Here is a 12588-nt window from a genome sequence, read left to right on the forward strand (position 1 = left end):
TTACACATGAGAAGAGAGGTTACGTATACACGGCTACTGGGCGTTCGCATTTACAGATGAATCAAATGAATACACGAAGACCGGGTCACAATTTTTGCGAGGACAAGTCAGAGTGAGTTCATTGTTAGAAGGTGAAATAAAATATCTTGACAAAATAATGAAAATAATGTGTGTCAGAATAGGACACTAGAGATCACTAAACACTTCAACTCAACTGAAGACGATTTGGCAGTATCAGCTAAATCGACTATGAGAAAGTCAGTGAGGAGCGTTGGACACCGCAAGAAAATGACTTAAGTAGAAGAGATACCGTACACAAGGTCAATTCCTAAGAAAGGAAAGAGATCATAAGGACCTTGAAGTAGGTAAAATTGCAGCACAGGGCACTAGCACAAGCGGATATGATAAGGAAGGTGACTGATGAGAAATTGTTACACTAATAAATGGGCTTCTACGTAACATATATAAATGAACATAAGTTAGTGCTCTGAAACTTACAACAACGAATAAGAATGAAAAGAAAGCTATTTTTTTTCTTGAAAATGTGGCATCTTTGTCATTATCACATCAATAATGGTGCAACGATTCCATCCCTCAAAGGAACGTGCCCCACTTTTCCAAAAGTTCAGCCTTCAATTCGGCGTCCATTTTCTTGTATTGCTCGTCGGATGCCAAGGACCTGCAAACAATAATCAGTTCAATACCGAAAAGCGAGAGCAGTATGGTAAAGTTAGAATCACCTGAACACATCAATAGAAATAGTGTCGAACAAACGCTGTTTTATGGCCGAAAGTTTCAGCTGTTCAGCCAGACGAATGGCATGCATAACGGAGATTTGAGGCAGCTGAAAACAATCCTTCAAAACTGTACGTGGAAGTCTGTTGCGTAGCCAGATCTAGTAAATGAGGCTCTGACGAAGGCGATAACGCCGAAACGTTAGCTGTTGTTTGATTAAGGAAGATCAATACCAATCTTGGCTATCGCTCAAAAAAAAATCAATTAAAAAATCTTCAAAAATTCTACTAAATGTGACGCGAGAGTTCGCAAGACTCTACCCCCAATCTCAACTAGACGGATCTATGGAAAACAATAAACTAACCTGTTCAGCGATATAACGTTCACAACTATCAAAAACAGTGCTAAATTTAAGCCGGTTAGCCAACACTACAACAGCGTCAATATTGTATTCTGAAAAGAAATAGTGGGTGAATATAGTAAACACACAAGATAGGGAACAAGATAGAGTGGTTACTCACGATTAAGATTATTTGGATTGTTATACACGTCAAGAAGTGACTGGAAATGTGAAGGATCCAGTTCAAGGCGCAGTTCCCCTTTCGATGGGTCATGCATAGCAAAGAGTTGAGCAAAATAGGCTGAAGCACGTGACAGCGCTGTTCTGGACAGCAGGAATAATGTGTGTCCGACTTGTACACTTGCTTCATCGCTCAGAACATTTTCCACACTAAAATAGGAAGTATTCTATGGGTTCACTTGCAATCACATTCATTTTGAAGTGACAGAGTTTAACAGAACCAAAAAAATGCAAGAAGGAAAGAAAAGAAAAACAGCAAAAAATAACACCAAAGATGGAAATTATTCTATTAAATACTCGATAGTTCTAGGCAAGTCAAATCAACGTGTAGCAAATCAAAAAGTACCACGAGTACTTGGAGCAACAGAATAACCGCCTAGACACCTCTATATCCAGTTGGCAAACGTAATATTACCCAAAATATTCTTGATCTCCTTGTATCCTTCGATGAGAAGGTTTAGCTTAGATATAAGACTAGAACTAACTACATGCACAAGTGAGAAGAAAAGAAAAAAATGCATTCAGAAGAGAAAATAAATGAACACGCGGAAGAAAACTAACTCTAATTTAAGAACTTACGGTTCTTTTGGTGCAGGCGAGGCCTTTCCCTTCACTGGGCACGACTCCCGTCGATGTCGTTCCAGATTCCATTCAGAAGAGTAGAATTTCCCGCAAGCCTAAAAACTACTCCTTGTTCTTTTCGTCCAGGCGAACTAATAATATACGTTTTTGCACCAGGTACTTCAAAACCACAGTGAAAACCTCAATGAATATTCATTTGACTCGAACCAGGTAGCTTTTTGAAGACAAATATTTGGAGAATCTTGAATTCAGTAAAGTTAAAACAGTCCTTTATTTCATCTCCTTACAATATACTCGTATTTTAAACGACAAAAACGGAGAGACCAGATACGAAAAACCTGAAGCTAAAGCTCGAAAACTGATAACCAAAACGGAATGAACTGTTCAGGACATAATGTCCTACAAGACTCTTAAAGTATTTGAAAAATTATGGTAAATCAAACAAGCTAGGATAAAAAACCCTCGGAAACGCTGAGCGCTGGTAGTGAAACTGTTGTAAAGTAACCATGCAAAATGTGAATAGGTTGAACTCAACCAAACATCAATACTTTTAATGACTAAATAAAAGCTGAGGTGTATAGGCAACAGTGTTTACTTACAAATAGAACAAGAATAGAGGAAGAAAAACAGAAATGTCGGTAAAATGTAAAAAATATGGGTATCGAGTGGATTCTGTACGTCGAAGACAATGAGGCGATGAACGAGTGGTGCAGTGAATTCAGGACAGGTAAGAGCACAATAAAGCTGCAACTCATAATCCTTGCGAAATATGACGAGCACTACGGCTAGGATCGCATTCCATGCCTGCATTCCCATTGGTGGGCACAGCTTGTTCGCATCGAACTAACTAAACCACAAACTTCACAACATCATGCCACCACCACCACAATCACCATCACAATCACAAAGCTATAAAATCTGAATCGAAGCACTCTTGAACGGCATGGAAGAAGATGCACTGTTTGGGGACTCATGGATTTCATTTCAGCATCCTCTCGATTTCTGCCAAGCATTTAAAATGAAGTAAAATAGTGACTGAATTGTGATCAGGCTACCTTGTTGACGAATATAAGTGTGATTGAGTGGCATGGTAATAAGAACTATACAATGCGGTGAAGCCTTCACTCTTATGTGAAACTCGATTTTGCTTGTTTTTACAGCCAAGAATGTTAGAAATCAATGGAACCAATTCACAAAAAAATAGGAGGATGTTCAGATGTAGTGGTGACACAATGCGCTTAGAAAAGCTAAACTACGGTTAAAGAGTAGGGCGCTCAACCGGGCTCTTACTACTAAAAGTAAATAACTAAAACAATCGGGGCCCTAAGAATTGAGCATTAGTCTTGGAGGATCAATGAAATGCAAGCTAAAGTTACTAAGAGAAAAAGGGAAGATGGAGCCTTCAGAAATAAGAGTTCGGTGGAGTGCCCACATCCCCCCAACCACATTTTTCCCTAAATTACACATTATCGCTGAAGTGTTTGTACATACCATGTTTGCAACAGAATAATTGTTTGCCGACATGGAAAAAAAAAGTGATGGAACTTGACGAGACTACAAATCATACTATGACGAAGAAGAGAAACGATAGGATCAGCAACCATGGAGGCAACGGACCATTAGAGAGCCAAGAGAAGTTTTCTTAGCAAAATGTTCGTAAACTAATCTTTCTAGAAAAAAAAAGAAATCTAGGTACAATTTTTTTCTCACAACCTTCCAAACATATATTTTCACCGATTTTACTCCAATTTCAATTCTATTCACTACTGAGAAGGCACTTTATTCAGTGTCAACGACACGGCAAACAAAAAAATTGCGTCACCGCAAGAAAAAAAAACAACGACAAAATCTCTTAAACGCTCTATTTTCCATAAATACCTACTCCCCGCTGTCAATGTCAATCGATAAACGTCTGACATGTTTGGTAACAAACAAAGAGATGCAGTGAAAACTGCACATTTCTTATGGAGAAAAAAAATTTCAAAAAATTCCTAAGACACAAACAAAATAGGTGAAGTTGCGCTGACTGAGCAACGGACTTCCATTTGAGGAAATACAAAATCTAAAGAAATTATTCTAGGTTAATCAAAGGCTGAATGGTTTCCATCTTTCATTCAAGCTCTACTCACCTGGCAGAGATGTTTATGCTGTGGACGAGATGAACCACCCTCGTTTTGAGCACTCGTTCCACCAGAATTGGCGCGTTTCCTGGTGTACTGAAGACAGCCAGGTTGAGCGCCTTCAGAAGGAGTGGATAACAAGCCCGGAGAGGTAGAGCGATCGAGTCTATAATTAGTAGTTCTCAATTCAAGTGTGGCAGTAAGGTAAACATATCAAAGATAGTACCTCTGGCTTGTAGTGGAGTCCGGAACGTCGTCGGTTTTCCGAAGAGAGTGACGCTCATACCACTCATCAACTGCAGACGACGACGCAGATCCGCTCAACGATGTCGATCGGAACTGCACACCTTGTTGATGCACTGGCGCCGACATTGCCACATGGCTTAGCATTGGATCCGACATTCCCATTGAGTCCTTGAATTTAAAAATTAGGTGTTTTAGAGAAAAAGGAAAAAAGACTCTACATTATTTCGATCATTTCCAATGTACGCGCTGCCAAGCATTACATCTTGCAGTTGCACCGACTCATCTCCAAGGGAGGATGTGTTCGTGGCAGTGGTTCCTGATTGAGCTGTTGACTGGGCAGTGCCATTGTTTCTTGCTTCAATGCATGTCAGCCGGTGACGTCGCAAGGAATAATCCGAAGAGAGCACACTAAATCATAAAATAAGCGAGAAAATGTCCACTGAAAACCCGCTGCAAGCCCGAAAACTGCGTTCGATTACTACGACCCGGTTTAAGGAATTTGAGCTAATTCTCTTTTTCTAAAGCAGTCACTATTCGAAGTTAAGGACGGGGAAGAACAATAAATAATAATAATAAATAATAACGAAAAAGCCCACCGGTTGCAATCTACGCAAACATGAGGAGGTCGCTTGGTCACTTTGGCTGTAGATGGACTTCCTTGAGCAGACGATCTTGTAGCGTGCACAGCATCCAATGGCAATGCTAGAATATGAAATATGTTTATTTGCTTCCACGTAGGACTTCAAACTGTCAACCTATAAATTCTTAATATAGCACTTTGGAGGAAGCATTAGCGACACCCATGCAAGAGCGCAAGCATGAGGTTTCTCGAGAAAAAAAAATTAAAAAATTAACGAACATTTCTGTTCCATCCATGAATTCATGGTGGAATGAGCTGGAGTATCCGACGTCGGTTGAGTCGCGTCAATTGTAGTCATAGAGTGCATGCGACTACCGTCCGATAAATGAGAGGATCTGAATTAAGAAAGGATCACATCAGCCGCAGAACTAGGAAATTACAAAGAGAAAAGAAGAACAAACCCAGGCTCAGTTTCTTCGTGGAATGTTGTATCCGCTTCTGCTAACTCTGTACGAGGTTTTTTGCCCTCAATTTCAGCCATCTGTAAAGAATCTCAGCAATCGTTTCCCAAAAATATGATAGAAAACACTGACAAACAACCTCTTGTTCCGCGCTTCGTTTAAGCTCAGCCGCAATTCTTGCTGTCTCAGCACTTTCTTCATCATCCACATACTCTTTGTTTCTTGACCAGGTTCCTTCCACGTGCTGATGTATTTGGTGTGGACTTCCCCAACAACTGCCCACCTTGAAAGGCATGGATTAGTACAGGTATTCTACACATTTAGGACTTTAATATTCACCCGCTCTTGATACCGGTTTTGTTGTATGAGATGCTGGGGTGAGCCCATATCGCTTCTTGTCATTGGGATTTTATTTGACATTGTTTGACCAAGCTGAGTGAATGAGCCAGAGTCGCTTCCGCAGCCCATTGAAGCACTCATTGGTCTTGACACTTCTTCAGCTGACAATTTGTGCACAGCCATACGATGGCGCTTCACGTTCTTGCGACAAGAGTATCTGAAAACTTTGCCGAAGTTACAAAAGCTGGTGCCAAAAAAGCTGGTCACCCACGTTTTCAAACATTCTGGACACTGGAATTCAGATGAAATTGATGCTGGCTGACGATTTGGCGTAATGAGAGATGTAGAGTTCCCTGCAGGAATAGTTGTCTGTATAGAATCTGAACTTCGGCGCTCTCCTAGGTTCCACGACGTCCCAAATGTATCCGCTCGATCACTGAATAAATAGCTAATAAGCCAAAAAGGAGAACGACAGAGTGACAGTATGGAACCTAAAAGTGACTTACTTCGGCAGCGGTTGAGTGGTAATGATACTTTCGAGGGGAGTTATAGTAGGATTTCCTTGATTTTGAGATAACTGAAGTGCACCGGACTTGACACTGAAAGCAGATCCTTAGATTGGATCAACACAAAATTTTAGCGGCAGGATATTTAGAAAACTTACTCGTAAATTGGTTTTTGTTCAACAGTAGACGAGCAACGCATGACCGTAGATGGCTGGGACATTGAGAGGCGTGATATCACATTAGTACATTTGTAAGAAGTGAAAGATGTTTTCCTTTCCGAGAATTGGTTCGTACTTTCCTGGCCATTACAACCCTCTCCATTTGAATTTTCATTTTCCTCGCATTTTTGCTCTTCGGACAACTTAAACAGAAAGCCAACATGTACTGAATATGAATGTGTACGATATGCATGATCCGACAGAAATTTCCACCAACACTAACAGCGCATACTGAATGAACTTACGGGTTCATTATTGCTGTTTAGCGAAACCTTGCCAGGTTCCATAGTGTCAACATGATCAACAGCTTGAGCTCCAGAAGCCTGAACAACCGCCTGGTTCTGATCTTGTTGCTGCAAATTCTGAGCTTCCAGGACTTTCTGCTGCATGTGCTGTGCACGCAAGTGCTCCCCGACAGTAATCTGCAATACCGCTATTTACTTATCAGCGCTCCTAGCAGCACGATAGGTATAAATATGTATTTTGGACGAACCCATGGTCTTTCTCCCACTATGCCCTGATCTTGAACAATCACGAAAGCTCCTGTGTTATCTGTTCCCTTTCTAGTAACCATTTGACTTTGTTGTGATAGATATTGACGAGCTTCTTGACTAGCCGCTAAGGCCGCTGCATAGGAGCGATCGATGATCATTCTTTCCCTAGCGGCTATTTCTACTGGTTGCCATTTCTGTTACAAACACGTTGAGAATGTCAAGCAAGTACAAGTGGAGATATTCTCACCTGTTGTTGCACCGTTTTTGAGACCGGAGATACAACGCCGCCGTTTCTTGAGTACTGTCTGAAATGTGTCATTTTTCAGAAGTCTTCATCATTGACGAATGAAGAAACCAGGGAGCAAAGTATTACTTCTGCATAACAATCTTGCATGTGGCTCGATGTCGTTTGAGATTACTGGCCGAGCACAATTGACGGTTGCAATCTTCGCATGTGTTATTGTTAGCAGTAAGCTTGGGAACACTGAAACATAAAAGTATGATTGAGATGAAAAAGTAGACAATGTATAAAGGACCGAACTGAGAAAAGAAAAATTAACACATTTCCATGATGCAGCACTTTCCAACCTTAAATTTCGAGAAGATTACCTTTCCACTGAAACGACCGAGCAGTTGGAAAATTTGCACACCCAAGCATAGTCAGGTCAAAACGACATGAAAGTATGTGCAGCTACATAAGCAGCTGCGCTCGAACCGGTGGGGAGGAGCGTAGCGGTTAGGATCGAAGAATGACCTCTGCTAGCACCACTCATCGTTGCGATCGTCCAACCTCGACCTCAACCGCTAGGTTCACCGCGCCGCTTTGAGAGCAGCAGCTTACGCAACTGCAAAAATGCTTTCAGGTCGTAATGACCCGAATGCAACAACCATTTCAAGGATAACCTATTTCTAAGAAAATAACGCCACGAACGAAAAAAAAGGAACCAAAAATATCCTCCACAGCGATAAACGGAGAAAATTCCACAAAGACGAGTGGAAAATGCTTCGAATATATCCTTTTTCAATTTTTAAAGTAAGCATCTGCTCTAAATGACAAAAATATCTCCATCTGATCAAAGACTGTTTGCTCTACCGCTTCACAGTCGAACGCTAATCACGAGGATCAAATTTTGGCATTCACAGAAGAGGTCCATTCACACACTCATGAAGAATGGAGGTCTTTTAATTTGTTCCAGATTCTGCATAATCAGGACCCAGCAAAAACACCACTGCTACAATTGAAGCAATAACGCACACTCTACAACAATAGAAAAACACTCAAAACTCAATCTTGTACTCTTGAAAGCGCTGCAACACAGAAGGATATGGAATTATCGGAAGAATAAGGGTCCATAAAATCACAATATGTTGTCAAATACACGACAAAACACACCACGACACAGACTGCTGAGGTGAACTTGATGGTGTGCAGTTGCAGTCAGTCAGCGAGCAGCGGCACGATGACGAGGTCACCAATGGTAACTGAGGAGGGGCTTTCGCAGTACATGGGTCAAAGTGATTCGGGAGATCCGAGCTCACAGTTACAACAGCGGTTTGCGTTGAAGGTGGCGGTAGAAAGGATATCGGAGTCCGCTGAGAGGATTTCACAACGTGAGAAACAGAAGAGTTCACTGCAGTGACACCCTCTGCCGAAATGAGCAAATCGGTTGCTGATGAAGTACGGTTGTTGTTGCGTAAAAACGAAGACGAACGGCTGAAAATCGAAAATAACCACAATAACAAAAGCACCACACAATCTGCAGAACACCATAGGGAATGTAGAACCAAACAGGCGGAAATCCGTGCTGTACTACTACATGAGGTCATAATACCAAGCTATGAGCATTGGTCAGACAAAAAAAAAAACTGATTGTACAGAAGCATGTCGAATGAAACTAAACACTGCAAAAAAAGAACGTACTCGCTCTCAGGTGGAGGTCCATTTTCTGCTATGTACTGCTTACAAGTGGTATGATGACGCTTCAAACTACGCAGAGATGATACCGATTTCTTACAAGATTCACATCTGAATGACATATCTCACACTACTATAGAGAACACAGATCTATAAGGAATCTCAGGACAGATACAGTACTTTGAAAATCTTACACAAAAATGGCTCCAGATGAATGGGTTCCAGTAGAAGCCGAACTCGTAGAACCACTACTGGAAAGTGCACGAGGTTCATCAAGGTCCAGGGAGAGTGGATGCAAGCAAGCGTCTTCCAAACGACAAGAAATGCTAAACGCGATCCAGTTACAAAACCTGTTCATACTTGGATCTTTAAACAAATACAATTTAATAACCCAATGAGAGATGAAAAAAGTGATGGAAAAAAGCTAATCCAAAACTAACGGGCTTTATTACATTATATTATACTTCAGGACGCTTTCGCTTTATATTTGAAGTATTTTTCGAGAATTTTAAAGTTTTATGCTACTGCGACAATTAAACTTGTAGAATGTTGTTGAAACGTTAAAATCCTGATAAATCTCAGGGTAATTAAATTTTCTGTGCTGGATGAATTATACTACTTCAAATTTGAGTTGGATATGTGTTTACTGCTGCTAACCACTGTTTCTGTATCAATTTGATACAAGCGAAAATACAGCTACAAAAACAAATTCCATACCTATTGGGATCCAACGTTCCAAGTTGATCTGCTGGCTCATTGACGGACTTCTCATGCTGACTGGATACGGACTGTGGAGCAGAATAGCTATTGCTTCTCGACCAGTCTGCATAATGTTGGTCCTCGCCAGACTAAAATAGTACAAACTCCTTCAAACATTAAAGAACAAAAATAAAAAAAAAATAAAAAAATGGGAAAAATAAAAAACAATGGACTGACAAGATTATAATTGTTATAAGAGAGATTAGAGTACGACGATGTTGGCGATATCATCACTGAGGTAGACGTTGGACATAATGCAACCGAGGAGGAGGACACTGAGGAGGATGAAGGTATTCCCGTAGCGCCATTACCGCCATTCACTCTAGCTGTACATGTTTGGCGATGACGCTGGAATACCAATTGCATTTATTTGAATTGGAGAGACGTAAAGATAACAGCAACCTGTAAATTTCTAGCACTAGTTACTGTTTTGTGGCAATCCGGACAAGCATATGCAATTCTTGGTGGCTGCGGTGCTGTTGTACCATTACGTTGTTGTGCTTCCATAGCAAGACGTTGCTGCTTTGTTGCGGACAAAATTTGGGATACATTCCTAAAAACGAGTGAGTTGTAAGTTTGGTGGAATCAAACGGAACACTCGACCAGTGGTCAAGTGACTAGTCTTGCCCAAGCGCTAATCACTAGAAGTTCATATATTCCCGCCTATAAAGGTTTTTACAGCTTAAATGCGTTGGGAAGCCGCTAACTATATTTTTGGAATGGAATCATTGGACTGCTATGTAAACCTTTCCCAAGGGTTTTGATAAACTTTGCTGGCTAGGCCTGGTCCATTTCTTTGCTGTTTTTTGAAGGATGTTGGTGTCAAGAATACATAAAACCGCCATAACACACACAAAGTACACTTATCAGTAAAGATAAAAGACGTAAGATATTTTTCGAAATTACAATCTTGGACGACATGGAAAAAAACTATTTTCAAGATCATCAAGACCACCGATTTACCTAGCAACTTCATCTTCTACTCTCTTGGGATCTATCGCTTCCTTCTTCTGAGTGCTACGAGAAGTTGTACGACGACTCGGAGCACTTCCGTGTGGCTTTATGGAGGAACTGAAAATAAAAGTAATATAATAATAAATGATGCACAGAAGCATAAAGTCAACGAATTGCAGAAACAACAAACTACACTTCTGACTGACAATAACACCAACTTTATTAAAGTCCTCACGGGGGCATACTGAGTACATGTCGATGGATCTGCTGTTTTCACCGGATAAGTGGGTACGTTTCTGCTTTGGTCATATCTAAAAAACTATTCAAAGTTTCCATGAGGAAGCACGGAGGAGAAGCAGAGGGGATTTGTTTTCGCACAGGACATAGAAATTTCTCCCGTCTATTTGATAATATAAAAAGAGTAAGTCCAGATCAACGTTATAAGGGGCTTGGTATGAATTAAGAGCTACGTAAATGCTGAATTACCTGACGGTATTCTCATATTTATTGTTCGGAATAACTGAAGGAGGATGTTCTGTTCTTCCCACAACTTTTACTGGAGGGTTAGGATTAGCTGAAATAAGAGGACTCACGTCAAATCAGAACAAATCAGCTCAAAGCTTGGGAAAATTCATACCCTGCGAAAAAGGAACTGTATCGCTGCCGAAAATTCCTTTTTGTTCGGTGGATATCTCATCGGCAAATGAGGAGTTCACATCATAAAGCGAAGATGAAGCTATAAGCACAGTTTTTTAAACTTAAACTAAACGAATAAAAACAATAATGAAACTTACTGTTATAATCATCAAATCCCAATGTTCCCCCACCGAAACTTCTAGGATCCAAATAACCTCGAAATATTATCATAATAAAGGAAGGGTAGGAAGACTAAAAACTTCAAGTGAAAGCAACCAACCACCCATGTCGTGGTGGGCCAACTCCATGCTCATCACGTCGTGCACATTTGGCTCGAGAAGGGCGGTGGAGAAAGTACCACCACCGCCATCACCAACGCCATATCCCAGGCCTTCAAGAGATCACTAACATGCAAGAATACATGGGACATATTGGTGTATATCGGTTATTTACTCGTAAAGATCAAACACAATTACTAAGACATTATTGCACGAAATCACAAATACAATCACACATTAAATAGCAGTCATAAAATTTATTTAAACATACCCTGAACATCAGTATCATCAATCGAGTGACGAGACACAAGCGGAGGTCCCTCCATCGAAGTGGTAGATAGAGGGAACAATATTTACAACGACATCTCCAATCTGCAAATAGAATGAGTGCAGAGTGACAGTTTGGTAGGAAAAAAACACCACGGAATCGACCGGATATATATATATATATATATATATATATATCAAATGGAATTCTGTTATATAGAGAAGAACATTGTAAAGGAGAATAAGAAATACGATATAAACTCATCTAAAAAACATATAATAAGGCACAAGCGCCAGAACTTACGAAGGAGACTTCGACATCACAAAATGCATTAAAAAAAGTGATGATAAAGGGTTTCCTCTGGAAACGAATAAAGAGAGAATAGTAAACATAATGTGCTACAAAAAATAAGATGGCAATATAGCCGAAAAACCCCAAAGTCGTGAAACATTAAATTTCAGAAGAACGTAACTCTATCAAATTGTTCCCAATAACGATAGAATAAGATTGCAGCAATCGTTTCGATGATGGAACGATGTCCAGGAAAAAGGAGCATGTTATTCTCACATGAGTCAGTTGTCACTGTGAAATGTCCGCAAGCTCACCACACTCAATATGACGACCTCTTCTATTGGTCTGGCTTGCTCAAGCAAAGTAATGTTAGTTTAATGTAATGTTAGGAAATAGAACAGAAATGAATGGATCGCAATGGAATGAATACAAGAGAAGTAGACTACGATTTAAATAGGCTCGCTAGGTTTCGGTTCGTAAATAGCTCCGAACTAAGATTAGTGCGAGTATCCAAATTACCTAGGAATACTGTCAGATTAAGTCCGGAGGTAGAGTAAAACAATTGGCTTCTGAAGCTCCAGCGAGGTCATCTGAGCGTCGTAGGACTCGACTCGAGAACGAACTCA

At 40.5% G+C, this 12588-nt stretch overlaps 1 protein-coding gene across 3 annotated transcripts; it reads right to left on the bottom strand.

Moving 5' to 3' along the window:
* Window positions 1-594: 594 nt before the first annotated feature.
* RB195_017636 (uncharacterized protein) lies at window positions 595-11729 on the bottom strand (the record flags this gene model as incomplete). 3 transcript variants are annotated; one of them, XM_064184716.1, is made up of 33 exons in its annotated part: window positions 595-679; window positions 741-844; window positions 1100-1188; window positions 1257-1465; window positions 1895-1992; window positions 4027-4183; window positions 4244-4431; window positions 4482-4671; window positions 4860-4965; window positions 5123-5238; window positions 5305-5384; window positions 5444-5587; window positions 5644-5860; window positions 5915-6079; window positions 6150-6242; window positions 6308-6510; window positions 6613-6789; window positions 6861-7055; window positions 7109-7166; window positions 7235-7345; window positions 8255-8575; window positions 8783-8887; window positions 8971-9102; window positions 9494-9624; window positions 9713-9883; window positions 9938-10088; window positions 10499-10606; window positions 10708-10800; window positions 10976-11063; window positions 11127-11225; window positions 11284-11340; window positions 11406-11516; window positions 11675-11729. In XM_064184716.1, the coding sequence occupies 33 exons, from the start codon at window positions 11727-11729 to the stop codon at window positions 595-597; spliced, it is 4407 nt and encodes a 1468-aa protein (XP_064040597.1). The 3 variants fall into 3 exon arrangements, with proteins under 3 accessions (XP_064040597.1, XP_064040598.1, XP_064040599.1); XM_064184718.1 differs by lacking the exons at window positions 595-679; window positions 741-844; window positions 1100-1188; window positions 1257-1465; window positions 1895-1992 and adding an exon at window positions 2649-2744; XM_064184717.1 differs by lacking the exons at window positions 4027-4183; window positions 4244-4431; window positions 4482-4671; ... (23 more) ...; window positions 11406-11516; window positions 11675-11729 and adding an exon at window positions 2403-2405.
* Window positions 11730-12588: the final 859 nt, after the last annotated feature.

The sequence above is a fragment of the Necator americanus genome, chromosome II (genome assembly GCF_031761385.1).
Source record: "Necator americanus strain Aroian chromosome II, whole genome shotgun sequence".
In the NCBI taxonomy this organism is placed as follows: domain Eukaryota; kingdom Metazoa; phylum Nematoda; class Chromadorea; order Rhabditida; family Ancylostomatidae; genus Necator; species Necator americanus.